The sequence below is a fragment of the Ostrea edulis genome, chromosome 7 (assembly GCF_947568905.1).
Source record: "Ostrea edulis chromosome 7, xbOstEdul1.1, whole genome shotgun sequence".
Taxonomy (NCBI): domain Eukaryota; kingdom Metazoa; phylum Mollusca; class Bivalvia; order Ostreida; family Ostreidae; genus Ostrea; species Ostrea edulis.
Genome location: NC_079170.1, coordinates 31151145 through 31172821, shown reverse-complemented (window position 1 = coordinate 31172821; position 21677 = coordinate 31151145). Strand labels below are relative to the sequence as shown.

Here is a 21677-nt window from a genome sequence, read left to right as displayed (position 1 = left end):
TTATGTACGACTGACTGATAATGACTATAGATTTCACGTATAGACAGAATTATTATGTATGACTGACTGATACATTTGCTCCTTTTCCAGACCTACAAGGAAGAAAGCAGTGATGAGCTCCTGTACGACGTTCATTTCTGGATCGGAAAATACAGTACACAGGTCTGTATTCCGTTTTGTATGAGTCGTAATTAGGACATGCTTTTACATGTCTGTGTCCATTGTTTAACAAGTCGTAATTAGGACATACTTTTAAAAGTCTATATTTAGTGTCGTACGAGTTATGATATTAGGACACGCTTTTAAAAGTCTGTGTTCATTGTTTAACGGGTCGTAATTAGGACAAGCTTTTATAAGTCTGTATTAATTGTCAGACGATTTGTTTTAGGACATGGTTTTACAAGTCTGTATTAATTGTCAGACGATTTGTTTTAGGACATGGTTTTATAAGTCTGTATTAATTGTTAAACGATTTGTTTTAGGACATGGTTTTACAAGTCTGTATTAATTGTCAGACGATTTGTTTTAGGACATGGTTTTACAAGTCTGTATTAATTGTTAAACGATTTGTTTTAGGACACGCTTTTACAAGTCTGTATTTATTGTTAGACGATTTGTTTTAGGACATGCTTTTACAAGTCTGTATTAATTGTCAGACGATTTGTTTTAGGACATGGTTTTACAAGTCTGTATTAATTGTCAGACGATTTGTTTTAGGACATGGTTTTACAAGTCTGTATTTATTGTTAGACGATTTGTTTTAGGACATGGTTTTACAAGTCTGTATTCATAGTTAAACGAGTCGTATTAGGACACACTTTTACAAGTCTGTATTTAATGTTTGTAATTAGGACTTGTAGGTTTGACAACATCTGAATTAGACAAGTTTTCATAGAAGACAATATGACATTGTATAAGCACACTAGCTGTTAAGTCTGAGTGAATAGCGTCTTCTTTTGTCTGCAGGATGAGTACGGAACCGCAGCATACAAAACAGTAGAACTCGACACGTTTCTCGACGACAAACCAATCCAGCACCGAGAAGTCCAGGGATTCGAGTCCGATCTCTTCAAGTCTTACTTCGATACAATTACGTAAGTCTCTCATTATCTCACAAGTCTCTCATTATCATTTATATCTCTCATCACGTAACCCATAAATCGAATAAGCTACCCTGAGTAGATATATAAACAATAAAATGCTTTCTTTGTTGTTTTATTGGGTATTGGAGGTAGCAAGCATTGCAGAAAAAAATCATAACCTGCTAATGCGGGTTTTGTTGTCTGATCCGAAGGACTTAGTGGTCTCTTATGACAAGTAAGGGGTGCTGAGGACCTATTCTAACCCGGATCCCCACAGAATGAATATAACCTTCAGGATTAATTTAACCTTAAGGAAATTTTTGTTAATATCATGGTACAATAACTTATGACACAAAGCATTTCTATTTATCGAATCAAATGCTTTCTTATAGTCAATAAATGCAAAGTATAGAGGCTTTCTATGATACAGATACAAACTAAAGCTGTCATCAGCTGTACTATAGTTTTTTGTAAAACCTGCTTGTTCTTCACATGAAGATTCATGCTGTCAAGGTATTCAAGCTGTTATTTAGAATTGTGGTAAACAGTTTTAAAGCAACTGAGAGTTGTGTTATACTACGACAGTTGTCATGGTTACTAGTGTCCCCTTTATTTTTGTAAAATAACACAGATAACTCCTACAGATAGGGATAAAACCAGTTTTACCTAGAATATTAAAATTCTTTTTGTGAAGATGCATACCATTTTTGTAGTAGAGTTTTTCTAAAATTTGTTCAGTCATAAGGGAATTGCCAGAGGACTTGTTTTTTAAAGACTGGACACCTCTCCGAGCCTTGTTGTTTTTTAAAGACTGGACACCTCTCAGAGCCTTGTTGTTTTTTAAAGACTGGACACCTCTCAGAGCCTGTTTCGGTGTTATCGCTTTATTTAATCAGTATTTAAGTTAGATGTGCTATCAATGTCTAAAACTCTGAAATCATCATCAACTACTTTTGTATTCAAATTTTTAAAGTGTCCCAAAAAAGTTTCAAGGCTATAACTTTGTTTTCAGTAACTCTTCTTCCCGTGTCCACCTTGTCAGTAACTGAGCGAAATGATTTCGGGGTCACTGTTTGGAGCCTCCTAATCTTAGTGGTCAATGTTTACCTGTATTTGTTATAACACATACTTCTTGGTTATATTTAGATATTCTTCACTACAGCAAATCAAACTAATTTCAGACTCTGCAGTTTTGATACACCAGTTTTATTTCTCAGCTTTGTGATAATTTTTACGCTTTATATAACATTTCTTATGAATTCAGGGTTTACTTAATATTAGCATTTTGATTTGAAGAACTATAAACATACCCACTTGAAGTAGTGCTCAGCTAATTTTATTACCTAGTTGCATTCCTCTTCAATTGTTTTCTGATCAACGACATCCCAGTTTAGTGCATCAAGTTCACTATCGAGGGCATCAATGCATTCTTCATTCAAATTACTAAGGAAGTCCTGTGAATTTTCTCAGACTGTGTTTTATGACAGAGTGATATCCCTTTGCATTTGCTCTCAAATTGTATTGTTTAATGGGTCACGCACTCTATTGTCAATGAGAAGTTTAGCAAACTTTACAACATGACAGTGCAATGATATACCGTGTAATTTTATTTTGGAATTTGATACACACAATCATATATACACTTGCAAAATTATGTATGTAGATGTAAAACGGTGTCATAGTGATGTATATTGACTTTATTAGAGCAAGACTATAGAGCAGGGAAAAAATAGAATTCAGGTAAAATAATATAGGGTTATTGAACTTGTATTGGTGAATATTGGCACGAGTTGGCTGTGAAAATGTACGAGCTTGCGAGTGCATTTTGACAGCCAACGAGTGCCAATATTCACCAATATAAGTTCAATAACCCTTTTATTATATAGCTAAAGTATATAGTTGTTAAATTATATCCCTATATTGGCATCTAAAGTGAGTGTGCAATATCAGCGTGCATTTCTTAACTGTTCAATATTAAACCTGTCATTGATGCATGAAGCAAACTGATTTTGTGAATGGGGACAACATCATTTATGTACCGTTAAACATTTTGTTTAAGTAAATATCAAATACCGGCTCTGTCAGATTCGGAGGACCGCTGTCTGCCATTTTGGCTTGTTTACATTGTTACGGTAACATCAATATTGAACGCTCATATTCGGAATGTTTCGGGCGCACACAATTTACGCAATGCAAAGTTAGCATTCAATAAATTCTCAGGATATTGAACGCTAACATTCTCTAGATTTTACGCAGATTTTATAATAGACTATTAATTAGCTCTATAATAAATGCATTTATAGTATGTAAACAACAAAGTGACTAAAAATAAAATAAAGAAATATGTTTACAGTATTAAATGAAGAATGTGGCTAAAGTAAATATGTTTACAGTATTTTTGTAAAATTTGACAGAATCCTAGATGGTGGAGCAGAAAGTGGATTTAACAAGGTCACCCCAGAGAAATACGAAGCTCGTCTGTTTCACTTCTGTGGCACCAAGAAACTTGTGGAAGTCAGACAGGTAACAGGGACTGTTTAGTGACATAATTACAACTAATGCAGGGACGGTTTAGTGATGTAATGACGACTAATGCAAGGACCGTTTATAATGTGAATCAAAGATTCTTGAGCATATAGTTTTTGGCCTGTCTGTCTGTGTCTGTGGCAAAAAACTTTAATCTTGGTCATATTTTTTTCATCTTAAGAGTTACAGCTTTGATATTTGGTATGTGCATGTATTTATCTTGTGGCAAGACCTTTCCATTGACACCAATTATGCAAAATTGTTGATGTGGCGACATCAACATTGACCTTTGACCTACTTCCACTGTTATGTAATCTGGGGTCATCAGTGTTTCACAAACACTTCTTGTTCTCTTTCGTAAGAAGTATTCTATGATGTAGGTGATGGCTGAATATATATTTTGTAAATCATATTTTATCAAGTTGAGTTATTGATGTAAAAGGATATCAATATCAAAAGAAAGCAGTGGTCAGGAATCTGTATTTGTCACCACTTGTGGCGGTCAGACTAATCTGATCAGTGCTGAGCAGATGGCTAAGTTCGTAAATTTGGTGGCCCTAGGTTTGAATCCAGTTCTTTTGTCAATTTTCCCTTTCCCATTATAAATGTAATAACTAAGGTTTGAGTATACTTCTGCTGCAGGTTCCGCGGGCCGCCAGTCGCCTTGATAGTGGTGATGTATTTATTCTGGATCTGGGTCTCACTATTTACCAGTGGAACGGCAGAGGCAGCAACAAGGATGAAAGGATGAAGGTAGGTCTCGGACTGGGTACCAGATTACATCATGTGATTAGGGACCAGTTTATCAGACATTTGTGAAAAATAAATTTTACATTTTCCACTTTGATGGTATAAAATTTTGTCATAATTTAGTTTCTGGTTTAGAAAAATTGATAGCAATTCACTTAAGTATGATTATCAACTGTATTTTATTTATGAGTTATTTATGTTTTCAAAGCCCAGAGACGGGGTTAATGAGAGTAGTTTGTGCAGGGTTTTGGGACCAGTAGGAATTTATATGTAAATAATCTTCAAGGGAATAAGTGAATAATCAGAGCAACCAGGGCAAGGTTTTTTCTTTCTGTTTTGCATTTACATGTAGGCATCTGGGGTTTGAAAAACAAACAAGTATATTTCTCTTCAAAGTAATTTTTCTTTTGTGTTGTCTTTTTTAAGCAATATTCTATTCAATATTGAATAAAATGTTATTTAGATAAAAAAAGATTTTTTTTAAAACTGCCAGTTCAAAAGTTTTGTTCATTAAAATTCCTTTAGACAAACAGAAGGTGACAGTCTTTTTGACAGTTTTTTTTTACTGGTAAATTTATTAAAATGAACAGCATGCAAGAGTCAGGTTTCAAAAACTCTGCTATCTGCACTTCTTGTATTCCAAGGACCTTTAGGTGAATGTATTTTGTTAAAATGTTGGGATGAAGTTGCTGTTTTCAATGTAGATAATCTACCATCATGACACAAGATCACGTTTTCAATTTGATATACATACTCAAAATGCTTGTCATAGGACAAGCTGTGATAATGCTGTGTTTATGCTGTACACTGATATGTTTCTCAATTCGAACCTCAGATGCAAAACAGAAAAAAATCACTCTTAACTTTATTTCAAATGAAAGCTATTTTTTTCTGTGGTAGATTATAATTTTTGTCATTTCATACCTTCTCAGTTCATAGATTTAAAGCTTCAGATTAACACTGATCACTGTGCACTGAATACATGAAAATAAAGGATTTTCTTGATAAGTTCTGAGAAACATCTGATGTTCCTATTTTAACACAATACACGCCAGGCAATGCAGTATCTGATTGCTTTGAAAGACGAGCGCCGAGGACGGGCAAAGTCGGAAGTCCTAGAAGAAGAGGGATTGTCCAAAAGTGTAAGTAATGGTGAAAGTAAAACGCCTCTCTGATCTATAAATAACTCTGTAGTTATGTGTCATTGTGTAGGCTATGCAGTACATCATTAAATTGAAAGACGAGCGTAATGGGAAAGCTCGCTCAGAAGTCCTCGATGATGGAATTATGTCGAAGAGCGTGAGTATGGCGGGTTCCGTAGCAAATGTCATACCCCTGACTGCTTGTGTGGCCTTGTAGTGGCACACTACTAACTACAGTTTATTGGGTTTTGTCTTGTTTATATTCCCTTACATTTATGTTTATTGCCAGTCTTGTAGCGACTCAGCACATATTGCGTACTAACCAGGGTTTATTCAGGTTTGTTTCTATCACAAAGCATTGCCGTTTCATCATTTTTTGTTGAATCAATTTTCGATGTTTTTGCGGTGCTGCCAGACGACAGAATTAAGTGATCCATGAAATACAAGTTTTGCTCATTTTGAAAGAACAATTAGAAGAACAGAGTACATTGTCACATGATTCTGTAAGTCCAACGAAATTGCACATTCTAAAATCTGCAGAATTTAATTCCAGATCAATGAAACTTATGTTTTGAGAAATCTACAGAATTTGATTCCAACAAAAAATGATGAACTCACAGTATTGGACGGGTGTTTATTACCAATTTTGCCCATATATGTGATTTCTACGTCTATAAATATTTGACTTGGAAGTTCAATGTTTTGGGAAATATCAAATACCTGTAAAACGATTATGCGGAAACAAAATCAATGATGGAAATAATATCTAAGGAGTTAAATTGGTACATATATTAAAACATATTAAGTTATAAAAAAAAATTTATATGAAAAAATTGTGCAGTTGTTTACTATTCGTTGTTTAAATACTACAATTTAAAGTAGCAAGGATACTTATATAGGCAAATATGGTAATGTAGTTTATGCTAAAAAGTAGAAAAGGCTAAACCATTTATTTGTAATTTACACACGTTGTGTACATCAGGCTGATGTATTAACTTTGGTGTGAGCATATAACTGTGTATATGTGTATGTATGTTGATTACTGATTGAAGGACAGCACGAAACATGTATACAATGTATACACACCAAGCCAAACACTAACAGATGTATACAGTAAAACATGGTTATAACGAACCCCCAGGGCCAGCAAAAACACTTCTTTATAACCAAACTTCATTGTATAGTAAAACATGGTTATAACAAACCCCAGGCCCAGCAAAAAGCACTTCGTTGTAACCAAACTTCATTTTATAGTAAAACACAGTTATAACGAACCTCCAGGGCCAGCGAAGAACACTTTATTATACCCAATATTCATTTTAATAAATCATATTTTTGGTATCTTCCTTCATAGGGGAATAATTATCACTTCGTAATCGGCATGAATTCGTGAAAAGCATGTTCATTATAAGTGTGTTTTACTGTATTTGTATTTATATCTTATTTTTTGTATGATTTTATTTAAATATGTATAAATTTCATAATAAGATTATATTCAGTGAAATGACAATATTTATGTTATATGATGTTAAATGTTCAAAAGTTCTGTGCACCAGTTAAAAGGTGTTTTACCCTTGCATAGGTTTTGCTGATTTTTATTGTAACAGTATGGAAATTGTTGATGACTAAATGATAAAAAGTAAATCAATTTTATAACTGAGAATTTTCAAAAATCATTTCTGCCCAACTTGCCAAAGGTTTCCCAGAGAGCATTTTAAATTTTTATTGAAGAAGGTATTGATCATAGCAATTTATAGCGGGTATTGACTGTAGCTATTTATAGAGAGGTCAGTAGTTGTGAAGGGCAGTATTGATGCTAATTATTGATAGGGGGCAGTATTGATGCTAGCTATTTATAGAGGGCAATATTGATACTAATTGTTTATAGAAGGCAGTATTGATGCTAATTATTGATGTAGGGTAGTATTGATGCTAACTACTTATAGAGGGCAATATTGATGCTATAGCTATTTATAGAGGACATTGATGGTAGCTGTTTTTAGAGGGCAGTATTGATGGTAGCTATTCATACAGGACAGTATTGATGCTAGCTATTTATAGAAGGCAATATTGATACTAGCTACTTATAGAGGGCAGTATATTGATGCTAGCTATATAGAGAGGACGGTATTGATACTAGCTATTCATAGAGGGCAGTATTGATGCTAGCTATTTATAGAGGACAGTGTGAATGGTAGCTATTTATAGAGGACAGCATTGATGCTATCTATTATGAGAGGTCAGTATTGATGCTAGCATTTTGTAGAGGTGAATATTTTTATATTAGATATCTATAGAGCATATTGATGGTAGCATTCTTAGATGACCATACTGATGTAGAGGGCAATACTGCTAAATAGCTATTTACAAAGGGCAGTATTGATACTACATGTAGTTGTTTTGATGCAAGAATTGATACTTATGAACATGGGTATTTTGATACTAAGCATTTACAGTAGCTGGTATTGATTAATACTTGCATATTATTCCATGGGTAAGAGTATTGTGATTGCATGTCTCTATGAAATTGTTTGAATGATTGTTCCTATTATCTCAATTCCTGTTGGTTTTTGTGATGTTTAATGGTTTATGTGATGTTTAATGGTTTTTGTGGTGTTTAATGGTTTTTGTGATGTTTAATGGTAATTTTTACACAGCACGAGTTCTACCATGCACTTACAGAAGAAGATGTTCCTGATGAAGCAGAAAATATGAAGCCCAAGGACCTCACTGTGGAACTCTTCAGGTCAGGGAAGGAAAATTCAGTCTATCACTTTCATCTTTGCTGTTGACCCTTGAAAATTTAAAGTCCACAGGACTGCAAAAAAAACTTGAGAGAGTTCTGAAGTTCCCTAAAGTCTGGAAATTGGCATGACAACTCTCTAAAGATCTTCTTTTAGCCAAATGGATACAATTTATCAAAAGATATGCATGCATTTAAATGAAGAGTAGATGAAAATCTGTTCTCCTTGACCCCTGTGAAGGAGTCACATTTGATTTCTTGCATTGTGATGCATCATAAATTCTTGGTCATTATTTAATGATCTGGTTTACAAGTAGTCTGTTGTTGGGTTGAATTTTATCTGATGTGCTTCTTACCTATTCGAAAGTATGATGCTGTTCTTTAATTTTTAATTTACATAATGAATTTGACTACGGATTACTCCATTTACCTGATCAATACAGACAGTTTATAGTGGGTCTGACCAGTCAACAGGGGATGCTTACTCCTCCTAGACTTCTGATCTTACCTTTGGGGGTTTTCAGGGGTCTTTTTTCACATAATTCTTGATTTTGGGGATACTTCCCCCTGAAATTTTTTTTTTTTTAAGGACTTGGCTTATTGTTAAGCAGCTGTTTCTGTTCCAGTAAAATCTCGGTATGTTCAAGGTATCTCTGGTGTTTCAGTATAATCTTGGTATGTATAAGGTATATCTGGAAAACAATATGCAATATAATTTGAAAGTAGATCAATGAAAGAAGGAATTAATTTGTTTTATGTGAACATCTTGTTTTATCAATGAAAGACAGAAATAATTTGTTGTATGCATAACATCTTTGTTTCATCAATGAAAGAAGGAAGTAATTTTATGCATAGCATCTTGTTTCATCTCGCAGAAACGAAAGTCAACTCGGCACAAGCTATCTAGTTAAATGATAAATTACCAAAGTGATTAGGGATTCAATTTAACAGGATTATTGTAGGGAGTCAGTTGACAGGAATAGGGAGTTTGTGTGATGGTGCTTATGTCTCCCAACTGATTCAATATGCAAGAACATGTTCTGCCAATGATCAATTTCTAAAACAAGGCAGGATACTGACAAATCAGTTGATGTTACATGAGTTTCAACAGTTTCGTTTAAATTTAGAATTTTAAAAATTCTATGGTCTTTACAATGATCTTGCTTGAAAATACAACCTATTTATGGGACAAATATTGTCTGGTATGTTTGATACCAATTGTTAGGCTGTTCTTTTCTTACTGAGTTAGACCACAGTGTACTGTGTTTATCTGGACCAAGACGGAGGGATCACAGTGGGTGTGGCCAGTCTACAGGAAATGTTTACTCCTCCCAGGAACCTGATTCCACCTCTTCTATATATTATGCCCTGTTCTTGATTTTGTGATTTTTATAAGATTTATGAGATTGATCATTGATCTTTTCCTTTAACTTTATCAAACAGACTGTCTGATGCCTCAGGGAAAATGACATTTAATGTGGAGAAAACGGGATCAGTTGCCACGTCAGACCTGGACAGCAAGGTAAGATCATGGGTAAATCGGTGAATGTTGTTTCATATCTAATCAAGGATATTTACAGTGTTACGAATAATAACTGAACACACCCACATTAATGACATACTTTCATCTATCTGTAATGTAAAATGAAAAATTTCTCGATATTGTTATCGTAATTGTTTATTGTTGACTTAATAATGAATTTGAACATACAACTAGGATGTCATTATTATTTAGGCAATTTTTTTTGTACAAAGAATTTGTTTATTGATCGGTTATTACCATATAGTAATTTGTACATAGAATATGTTTACTAGTATTGTTCAGATTAACATTATATGATAATTTGTACATAGTTTGTGTTTATTGTTCAGATTAACACTATATAGTAATTTGTTCACAGAATGTGTTTATTGATCAAATTAACATTATATAGTAATTTGTACATTATAAGAATGTGTTTATTCTTCAGATCAATTTGTACGTAGGATGTGTTTATTGTTCAGATTAACACTATATATCAATCTGTACGTAGGATGTGTTTATTGTTGACACCAAAAGAGCCGTGTATGTCTGGATTGGACTGGATACATCGGAGGCAGAAAGAAAGAATGCCATGTCTTATGCCCATGTGAGTAGTGATAGGTTTTGTTTGAAACTCTGTACAGTATTACACGGATACAGTGAACATAATTATAATGAATTCCTGCTTTGAGTGAAGTGATTTTTATTCCCTATGATTTTAAAACGTGTAATAAACTCATTGGATATAATGAATTACGTTTATAACGAATCAAAATTGCTTTTCCCCAGCACTTCGCTATAAGCATCTTTTACTATTCAAATAAATGTCTTAGGGCCATGCAAATAATTTTTTTTTTAAACTGTAAAATAATGTAATGAGTTGTGAGAAAAAATAGCTCCATGAGGTCAGAATTTCCTAGTGCAAGAGATACCATATAGCGTTTTTTTTCCGCGGAGTGATAATTTGGTTTATTTTAGCGGTTAAATAGCTTTCCGCCAAAATTTTATTTGCCAAATATGTACCCAACTGTGACTTCGGTATTTGCAAGAGAGATAACTCTTCCTTGTCCACCAAAATTTATTCCGCTAGAATTATTAGCATACCTTTGAGCCAGCAAATCGCCAAATTCTAGACCTGTGGAAAAAACACTGCTATACGGTATCTTTATGGTAGCTGACTTTGTGGTAGTTGTAGAGGATTTGAACTGTATGCACGAGTATGGTCTGTAGCAGCAATAAACATTGGGTACCCGGTACACATGTCTTTGCAGTGATTGTTTTCTTGTGTAGAAAATTCAGTTTATGCTTCATTATAGTGAACAATACGATTTATGATTGTTTAGGTCACTATAGTCACTCAGCCAACTAATACTACTATCTGTACTTATCCATGGAGTATCATTGACACTTGTCCATGCATGAGTGTTATGTGACACATTAATGTGGAGTGTCATATGACACTTACTTTCTATTGTAAATTTTTAACATCTCAGAAATTGCACAATCAATTTTCACTATTGCTAGTAGCATCCATTGGATTTTAGGAAATCTATATTGTGTACATGTCAAGGTCATTGGATACCAGAACAAGATTTGATATAGATTTTCATGAATAGGCTTGTACAGGTCAAATCTATGATACAAGATTCCGAGTTAAGTTGTTCATCAATCACCTCCCTGAGGATTAACATGTGGACCAGTCTTAATTATTACAGTGAATGCTGGGGGGGGGGGGGGGGATGATAATGAACAGTCTGTGTTCCGAAACCAAAGAATCATTATAGATATCTAAGCCTCATTTGTTTAAACCCTTTTTCTGCAGCAGTTTGTTTATTCAGTGGAAATAGTTATGAATGTAATATTAACTAAAACACGAGCATTGTGGATATTTTGTAAGATCTGTGTATAGAATTGAGATGAATCGTGTGCATTTATATGGATCCAGAATAGAAATGAGACAAATCATGTTCATTTATGTTTCCAGAAATATCTACAAAACACCGACCACCCACTTCTGAGTGTGACCTGTCTGGCTGAAGGTAAACACGACAAACAAATCCGCATCGCCCTCAGTGCTTAGTCACGGAAGTCGTATACAGACATGTGGTAGCCGAATTAAAACCCGGGACTCATCTTAGTGAAGACAGAATAGTGGACTAGACAGCCAAAGCCCTCAATGCTCACGAGTCAGCAATAATATTTTTGTACTGTAGCAATACTATCTAGTTTTTCTATGCATTTTATGGATTTTTTTCCATACTGAGAGAAAAACCAACTTTATTCAAAGCTTTTCTTAGACACAGGCCTGAATTCATTTCTCCTTTTTTCCAGTAAGTTATTTGTTTTTCTCATATCATTTATGTGTTTTGATTCAGGTGAACAGACTTCATGACTTTGGTCTGTTAATAAGTACTATTTACTTTATGTGCAATATCTGTTACAATTATTTGTTAATCTTAAATATTTAGAAATATATTATCGCAAACATGTACTCTGTCTCTGTTGATTTTCATGCTCCCCGAAAATTTATCGGGGAGCATATAATCACTATCGTGTCCATCCATCCCTCTGAGCTCCTATCTCCTAAACCTAAATCAGAAATTGATCAAAATCGATCACAAATATTCCTTGGGACAGGGGACGTTTGGACCAAGGTCATTTTGGAATGTCAAGGTCATCAGAAAATAAACCTTATACAGGGAAAAAGTTCCTTATTTCAAGTTTTCCAACAGGTATTGATTATGTATCACACTCACACAAGTAAAATAGGCAAATTGATTTTAGACAGAGGTCACTCAAGGTCATTTTGTAATTGTCAAGGTCACTCAACATATACCTTATATATGGAGGGAAAAACCCACCTTCATTTCAACAATATTTCAACAGTTATTGATCATTGTCATTTGCCATATGAAGTAGTTCATTGGGTAGATGCAGTTCAAGAAGCATCCATCAGTTTTACTGATATTCTTGTTTTCGACTGGGACCTAGGTAGTCTGCAGTGCTTATGTAGATATTTATTAAGTTATTGATCTTTATCATTCACTTTTCTATCCCCATTTGTTGCTTTGCCAAAATACCTTCAATTCTCAGATCACCATTAGAAGGCCCCTGGGCCACTATGCTCACCCGATTTAAACTGCATCTTCTGGTCTTCAGAAGATTTTAAAAATGAATGTTTTTTTATCCTCTGTATTACCACGAAAAATATGAACCCATATTATGATTCCACTTAAGCCAAACAGGGTTATGAGTGCACACAACAAATTGGGTTATGACTTAAACTTGAATCCACACAACAAATTGGGTTATGACTTAAACTTGAATCCACACAACCAATGGGGTCATGACTTAAACTTGAATCCACACAACAAATTGGGTTATGACTTAAACTTGAATGCACACAATCAATGGGGTCATGACTTAAACTTGAATCCACATAACAAATTGGGTTATGACTTAAACTTGAATGCACACAACCAATGGGGTCATGTCTGAAACTTGAATGCACACAACCAATGGGGTTATGACTTAAACTTGAATCCACACAACCAATGGGGTTAAGACTTAAACTTGAATCCACACAACCAATGGGGTTATGACTTAAACTTGAATCCACACAACCAATGGGGTCGTGTTTTAACAGAAATTGAATCCACACAACTAATGGGGTCATAACTGAACTGAACTTGAATCCACACAACAAAGGGATGCCCTATATTCCCTTAATCATGTAAATTTTTATCCCAATTCTAGCCCTACCCTGACCCCATTGTCTGTATTCTTAAAACAAGATTTTTTGTCCCATGCATTCTCATGTACAACTTTGAAACCATATCGTGGCACAAACCTCCCCAAAGGTATTGATTTGAAGAAATTTGAATCTGCACTGCCCTGAAGGATGCATGTATATTGATACGACTAATCCTAAACCTGCTGCTTTTGAGAATAAGATTTTAAAAATGTTTTCCTATATATATCCCAATTTAAAACTGATCCACTATTGTGGCCCACCCTACCACTGGGGGTAATGATTTGACACATTTTGAATCTACATACTTAAACTTAATATCACTATTTCTTAATTATCTCCCCTATGAAAAAGATTTAGCCCTTCATTTGAATAGTTTTGAATCACATTACCCGTGGGGATCCGGGTTAGAATAGATCTGCAGTACCCCTTGCAAGCTTGTCGTAAGAGGCGACTGAATGGGGCTGTTCTTCGGATGAGAGCGCAAAAAACCGAAGCCCCGTGTCACATAAGTGTGGCACGATAAAGATCCCTCCTTCCTATAAAGCCGTAAGCGCCGAGCAAAGTCTAAATTTTGCAGCCCTTCACTGACAATGGTGACGTCTCCATATGAGTGAAAAATTATCGAGTGGAACGTTAAACAAGATGCAATCAATCACTACCCAAGGATGCTAAGGCAAGTTTGTTTGAAATTGGCGCGTGGTTCCGAAGAAGCGAAAAATGTGTGAAGTGTCTGTAGATAGACGGATGACCAATAAATAACTTTCATTCAGGATTGAAAACATCAGCTATGTAATGCAAGCATATGGGTTGTAATTTAAATGCATGACGTATCGGAGTGTATCATATTTCCTCCCAAAACAATCATTTCTCCCAGTACGCGTAAATCCAGCAGTATATCGCCAACGGAAAAAATGACAATTCTTGTTGCATATAATTCAAATGATTTTTTTTCTTGTTTCTCTAACTTTCAATTTACTAACATACTTTCTGTTTTCCACAAATAAAAGAAATTTAGAGTTGTTTTTTCTGATTTCATATTCATCGATGTAAAAGAAAACTGCAGTCTGGCGAAAAGCCCTTGAAAAATATTTTATAAATGTTGGCAACCATTTTGCATTACGGATATACCACTATCTGATGTTTAAACACTAGACTTGTTGAATGCTAGTGTATCTCGCTAGCTGGTAAAACGCAAAACAAAATGGAACTAGACAAATCTTAACGTAATTTATTGAAAAGGTAAACCTAACGAACAGTGATCAATCTCATAACTCCTATAAAGGTGAAGATAACGAACAGTGATCAATCTCATAACTCCTATAAAGGTGAAGATAACGAACAGTGGTCAATTTCATAACTCCTATAAAAGTGAAGATAACGAACAGTGATCAATCTTATAACTCCTATAGCGGTGAACCTAACGAACAGTGATCAATCTCATAACTCATATAAAGGTGAAGATAACGAACAGGGATCAATCTCATAACTCCTATAAAAGTGAAGATAACGAACAGTGATCAATCTCATAACTCCTATAAAGGTGAAGATAACGAACAGTGATCAATCTCATAACTCCTATAAAAGTGAAGATAACGAACAGTGATCAATCTCATAACTCCTATAAAGGTGAAGATAACGAACAGTGATCAATCTCATAACTCCTATAACGGTGAAGATAACGAACAGTGATCAATCTCATAACTCCTATAAAGGTGAAGATAACGAACAGTGATCAATCTCATAACTCCTATAACGGTGAAGATAACGAACAGTGATCAATGTCATTACTCCTATAAAGGTGAAGATGACGAACAGTAATCAATCTTATAACTCCTATAAAGGTGAAGATAACGAACAGTAATCAATCTTATAACTCCTATAAGCAATACAAAATAGAGACTTGGACAAGCACGGACCCCTGGAATTGCCAGAGGTGGGAATTTACAAATGGTTGAGTAGATATGTGAGAATATCTATCCGAAAAATACGGAAAAACAACATACATCTAAAACGAATATCCTCGAAGACACAGCTGTGAAGAGCTTGTTCTTGACAAAGAAATCACAAGTAAAGTAATAAAAATACAAATATCACAGACATATAATTAAATAAAAGAAGATTGTACAAACAAAAGCAAAACACACTGACACACACACAACTTATTGTCATCCCTTTCTTTATGCTATATATTCAATAGAACCGAAATCTTTATTTTGATAAAATATCATACTTAGTTTTAATTTCATGAATGATTTATGGTTAAAGTTACAGAAAAAACTATCATAATAGCATATTTTTACAACAAAATAAAATTTAAGCTAATATTGCTTTTTTAAAAGAGTCGAGGAGAACACAACAATATGCACAACTGCACTGCAGTAAGAAAGATTAAGTACTATAAATTAATGACATGCTTTAATTTGTACAATATTAAGATTAAGGAGCAATTTAGCGGTCAGGGCAATCCCTTTGCAGCAATCAATAAGACGAAGTAAAACGCCCCAAAATGGATATAAATACAAGTTATAAACACTATAAAAACACACTAGATAAAAGAAGAGGCCCATCAGTCACATCACTCACCTGGGTTACCTTCGCTCTGCTCTTGTGATTTTTAAAAGATTTTTTTTCCCAATCTTTATTCCCATGGAACTTTGTGGCTCCAACCTAACCTGAGAGGGTCACGACAATATACCGAACTTGTTTCAACGTGACTTTGCTGTTCTGGAAATGGTCAAAGATCACACATCAAGGTATGAAATAAAAAGTCTTGTCATGAGAAATCTATATACAGAACATGACTTGAAGATAGATTAGGTTTTCTTTAAAGTAGGTTAAAATTCAATGTCACATCATTTTCACAATTATTAAAGGTATTTTACTCACACTAGCTTTCTACCAAAATCACATATCCTTAGATTTATCCAGGTTAGCCTTCATAGAGTTGTTGTTTCACGGAATTTTTTTAAAACAGTTTTTAAAAAACAACAACAACAGAGCATTCTTTGTGTGCGTAAGACAATGATGTGTCATCCGCGCACGTGCAGTTGTATAATGCGAATTCGTCAACAAAATAAAATATATCATTCAAGAAAACGTTAAGCGTGAGGATCCCCCGGAGTGTGGGGGGGGGGGGTGTTCTTTCACGAGAATCTTCAATTTACTGGTGTATGTGAGTCAATTTTATAGCTACCAAGGAGCCTGAAGAAACCGTGGCCATATGCTTTCCTTTTTGTTAGCAGAAGCCTATGGTGGAGGCAGTGGAACGCCTTGGATTAATCCATCAAAATAAGAGCTTGATATTTGTGCTGATCTAGGGCTGATTTCTAATCCTCGACCAGACCAATAGGAAGATCGTGTAATTGACATCTGAATCTCCTGATGAAGGCCGTCAGGAAAGGACTACAACTTTTCAAAGAAAACTTTTTTGGGTCACTCGCATACATGCCCCGTTCATAAAGTTTGGAAGTAGTATAGATAAAACATTAACAGGTTTGTAATTCTGCTCGTGAAAGAACCGTTTTTCATATAAACAAAACAAAAAAGGGGATAAAACTTCTGCTTGTTTAAGATTTTCAGGAAACCTGTTTGTGTCAAAGGTAAAATTAGTCAGAATTAATAAGGGTAGTCATATATAAGCGTACGTTTTCAGCCAAACGATCTTTTAGTCAGTAATACCATCATAATCAACAACTCGAGTAATCAATATCAAAATTCAGACCTCTCTCTCTCTCTCTCTCTCTCTCTCTGGCAAGAAATAAGGGATCCGTTTTTAGGCGATACTTTTGTACCCTAGGTTACATGCTAGAAAGTTACAGAATGGGTGCAGTACAAATGATATGTAAAATGTAAGCAAGAAATATCTATCATTGCATACATGCTGTTTAAGATTTGGTCATTATTATCTTTCAATTATTTGAACTAATTACACCAAAATAAAGCATTTAGTAATCCATTTAAAAAAAAAGTTGAATCGAACTCACTCATCATGGTAAATATGAAAGATGCTGTACACTGCAGAAATGATAAACAGGATCCATTGTAACTGATTGTTCAGATGTAATCCTTACTTTCATTTTCCATACGATTTGTGTTGTACTCTTTCAGTAACTTTTGTATAAAGAAGAGTCCTTACATATTTCAGATTGTCATATATATATATATATATATATATATATATATATATGTGTGTGTGTGTGTGTGTGTGTGTGTGTGTGTGTGTGTTAGCTTCTATGAAACAGATTCAGTAGCTGTACAGGTTGTATATATTCAAATATGTTAACAAGACGCTATATTTAAAGAAATACAAATACTTTTTCAGTGGAAATGATGAGTTTTCTTTAAAAAAAAAAAAAATAGGAGTGAAAAAAGGGGATCGAGTTGTACCTGGGTCGAGTTGTCGTGATACCGTTCAAAATAATGACGATAGCGCGTTTTCTGACGATTTTCAATTTTCATATACTTATCTAGGTGTGATAGGATTCACCGTCGTACATTGTTCGAGTAAAAGAAGATACTGTCATTGTTACACATCCTAGAACATTACTGTCAATGTGTCACACATCCTAGAACATTACTGTAAATGTGTCACACATCCTAGAACATTACTTTCAATATCACACATGCTAGAACATTACTGTCACATCCTAGAACAGTACTGTCAATGTGTCACACATCATAGAACATTGTTGTCAATGTGTCACACATCCTAGAACTTTACTGTCATCGTCACACATCCTATAACATTACTATCAATTTACCAAATTTGTATATTTCAAAATCCCAGGGTCAGGGTTTGGTACCAAGGTGGAACGAAAATGGTCATATTAATTCGATGTGTTTCTCATTTTACAAACTTTTAATTTTGCTGATATTATATGAAAACTAATGCATATTTAGGAAAAACAGAAAGGGATGTACCATGATTGAGGATCTCACAACCCCCGGATTGACTATAGAATGATACTGATCTAGATTAGTCAACTATTATGTCAATTATTTCATCAGTGTGGGCACTCTCTGGGAGCATGTGTGATTTTAGATCATCTTGTTTTTATATTGCTAATGAATATTAGAATTTAGCTTAGATATGCAGAATTGGAAAATTATTACAGATTTCATAGTCCTTGGAGCTATATTAATACTGTTAACTACATGTAGTTCTTGAAGGATAAGGCCTGTGGGCCTCTTGTTTTTTGACCATTTGATTGTCCATGCTTGATCATAAATCCCTAAACCATAAAAACAACTGGCTTTATGATGTGTCAAGCTGGTATTAAGCAACCTCACAGTGTGTGTTCACACTGAGACTTCCAGGGTCAGGGGTGGTCATAATTAAATTTTGAATTCCAATGTCAGTAAGTGCAACTTCTCAGTTGAGCGATGTGGCCCATTGACCTCTTGACCTGATATTCTATTCATCATGTTAATTGAATCGACAGGTTAAGCAGTATGATGCTTTCATAGACAAATACAACAAACAGACATTCACCATCAACGATGTGTCGAAGCAGGTGATAGGTCAACATGGAATCCAGCTCCTCCTGGAAAGGAAAAATCCCTCCTTCTTCCCTTGTGTAGTGGGTTTTCTGTGTATTGGAACAAAAGTAAGTATTATGTTGTAAATTCAGCTAGTACTATGTCGATAGGAATAGGATTTCACGATTGTCAGAGATCAAAGGTCATTAAGAGGATACTATTGACATTGGGTTTCTTTGTTGTTTTGTGTCAGCATTTCAACTCCTTCTCAAATTCTAATTGGCCAAATTTATGTGTTTTATGACAGATATTGGCATGTGGCATTATTGAGGTTAAGATTTTATGTAGTGATGTTTATATATTTAAATATTTTTTTCTCAAGAACAAAGGTACATTTCATCAATTTATAATACAAACATCTCCATGTAGTTTGATTTCAAGTTAATTCAAGCCCAGTTTGATTAAACTAAGACATTTTGATCTGCTTGCACAGATCGATAAACTAGATAGTGTTTGATTAAGGTTAGGGTAACACTCGTTCAGCAATCTACGTGAACGGATTATAAAAGAACATTGAAAATGTTCATTTTAAAGAATTCATTTTACTGCAGGTCATACTCCCCTTCCTGCGGATTAATCAGGCGCATTATAATGATATAGTGGAGAAGGGAGCAGTAAAGGGGACCAGTAAAGCTACTGTATCCTATACCAGACCGTGTGATTATATGGATGCTGCTGACCGCGAGGACATTCTGGAACCACTAGTTTGGTTTGGTTTTGTGCAATCGAATGTTGACAAATTAAAATTGTCGTAGAATATCTGTAACTTTGATACTAGAACCGGAAACTAGATGATCACTTTCATCTAGTTTATCATTGGAAAAGTATGCAAAAGTACTAAGTCTCCACGACTGTCCTATTGGCAATGCTACATGTTTAAATGCATTATTACCTAAAGTTAATCAATCCCCTTGCAGATGAAGTTTGGGTGTTATATTGGACGGACATGATTTTTCTCTGCTTTAAAGTGGAATTCTGCTCTCTGGACTGGAAAACTCTCCGGTCTGGAAAACTCTGTTCTCTATAATGATTCCGCTTCCGGAAAATTCTAGGTTCAATAAATTTTCTGTAATATGCGGTTTTGAGTCTAAATTTTACATAGTGGTCCTTATTTCCTCATTGTATTTCTCTTGTTGATTGGTTGAATCATTACGATATCACCCAATCAACAGAATGTACACTGATTTTAAATATGTGGACCTTGCAAAAATGTCCGCGCTTATTGTTACAAAGATACGACAGCGGTGTTGAAGGGACATGAACACGATCTTATAGCTGAAATTTTCCAAATTTTATTTTTCCGTTGTTAATGTTTACAGTGCTTAAGTAAGGTATTTCTAATGGTCAGCAAAATTTTAAATGTCAGTTGTTGAGTTACATGAGAGATACAAAGCTCACAATTCTTTGCTATGTAAACAAAACTGGTGTCATGTTTTTGTTTACATAGGTAGAATGCACAAGTAAAAGTTTCATTAAACTAAAGCAGATTTTTTCAATTTACAATACAATTAAACAGTTTCTAGTGTTTATCACATCTCATTTTGATGTAAACACGATATTTTATATCAAGCAATCTATATGTAAACAAAAACGGGGCTCAAGCCTTGTTTACATAACAAAAAAAAAGCCCCCTGACCTAGATACCCCACTGGAGTTGGATCCCCAGACCCCCTTCCACCTTTTTTTTAAAAAACCTTTCTGCAGAGTTACGTCTGATTGGAAGCAGCATGTACATCTACGATTTTGTCATGTGGATGATTTTCCTTATCATTGGACAGTTTTTCTTCATATTACAAGTGAATGTTTGTTTTTTCAACCTTATGGACTTAATAATTTTGTTTTAGATTTTATAATGACATGTTTCTCTCACAGAGACGACTGTTTAAGTCTAGAAAGGGGTATATTGGAATCCCCATATCCGTCTGTATGTCTGTAGACAAGATATTTTGTCTGTACATGTTCTGAAAATTTGTACACTTTTTATTCACCATATAGAGGTGTGCACTTGTTTTTTTTTTGTTGTCTTGTACAACTTGTTAATGTCTACTCCAGTAGTTAGAATTCCCTTACATTTTCAAACAACAGAAGACGTTCGACTGTCCTTGGAATATCAATCAATAGAAGAAGTTCGGATGTTCTCGGTGTTCATTGCTCCTCCCCGACTCAACAGCTACAATTAGCAATATAAATCTCCACTTTTGAGCTTTACTTAAGCTTCATTCTGGTTATTTACCACCGCGGCGGAGTAGAGGTTAGAGCTTTCACCTCTCATGCAGAAGGCCGGGGTTCGAATCCCGTCCGAGACAGACCTAAGTCATTAAAAACAGGTAGTGACAGTTCCATCGCCAAACGCTCAGTATCATTTGCGAATGCCACAGGTCCTCGGAGATGACCTTAAAAATTAACGGATGTCCCGTGTCGCAGTAGGTGTGGCACGCCAGAGGACCTACACTGCACAGTGTTCATAAACGCCGAGCAAAGGCCTAAATTTGAAGCCCTTCACAGGTCTTGCTGACGTCTCCATATGAGTAAAAATTTTCTAGAGAGATGTTAAACAAGATACAATCAATCAGTCAATCATTCTGGTTATTTGAAGACGCAGAAGTGAGCACCATATGTA

General features: G+C 34.8%; 1 protein-coding gene and 1 long non-coding RNA gene across 4 annotated transcripts in view; both read left to right on the top strand.

Moving 5' to 3' along the window:
- Positions 1 to 12256, top strand: part of LOC125653751 (gelsolin-like protein 2) — a 45028-nt gene extending 32772 nt beyond the window's left edge. For 2 of the 3 annotated variants that reach the window (XM_048883344.2, XM_056144002.1), the window contains 9 exons: positions 91 to 162; positions 967 to 1094; positions 3497 to 3605; positions 4251 to 4361; positions 5414 to 5500; positions 8158 to 8246; positions 9687 to 9765; positions 10277 to 10372; positions 11750 to 12256. In XM_048883344.2, coding sequence (XP_048739301.1) covers positions 91 to 162; positions 967 to 1094; positions 3497 to 3605; positions 4251 to 4361; positions 5414 to 5500; positions 8158 to 8246; positions 9687 to 9765; positions 10277 to 10372; positions 11750 to 11845 — 867 coding nt within the window. In that variant the 3' untranslated portion in view covers positions 11846 to 12256. Of the gene's footprint in view, positions 1 to 90; positions 163 to 966; positions 1095 to 3496; positions 3606 to 4250; positions 4362 to 5413; positions 5501 to 5570; positions 5658 to 8157; positions 8247 to 9686; positions 9766 to 10276; positions 10373 to 11749 lie in introns of all 3 variants that reach the window. The other variant, XM_048883346.2, reaches the window with a different exon arrangement.
- A 4400-nt stretch (positions 12257 to 16656) lies between these two features.
- Positions 16657 to 19949, top strand: LOC125656831 (uncharacterized). The gene is made up of 3 exons (XR_007363093.1): positions 16657 to 17011; positions 18961 to 19125; positions 19609 to 19949. It is a non-coding gene; the product is annotated as an uncharacterized LOC125656831 (long non-coding RNA).
- The last annotated feature ends 1728 nt before the right edge of the window (positions 19950 to 21677 follow it).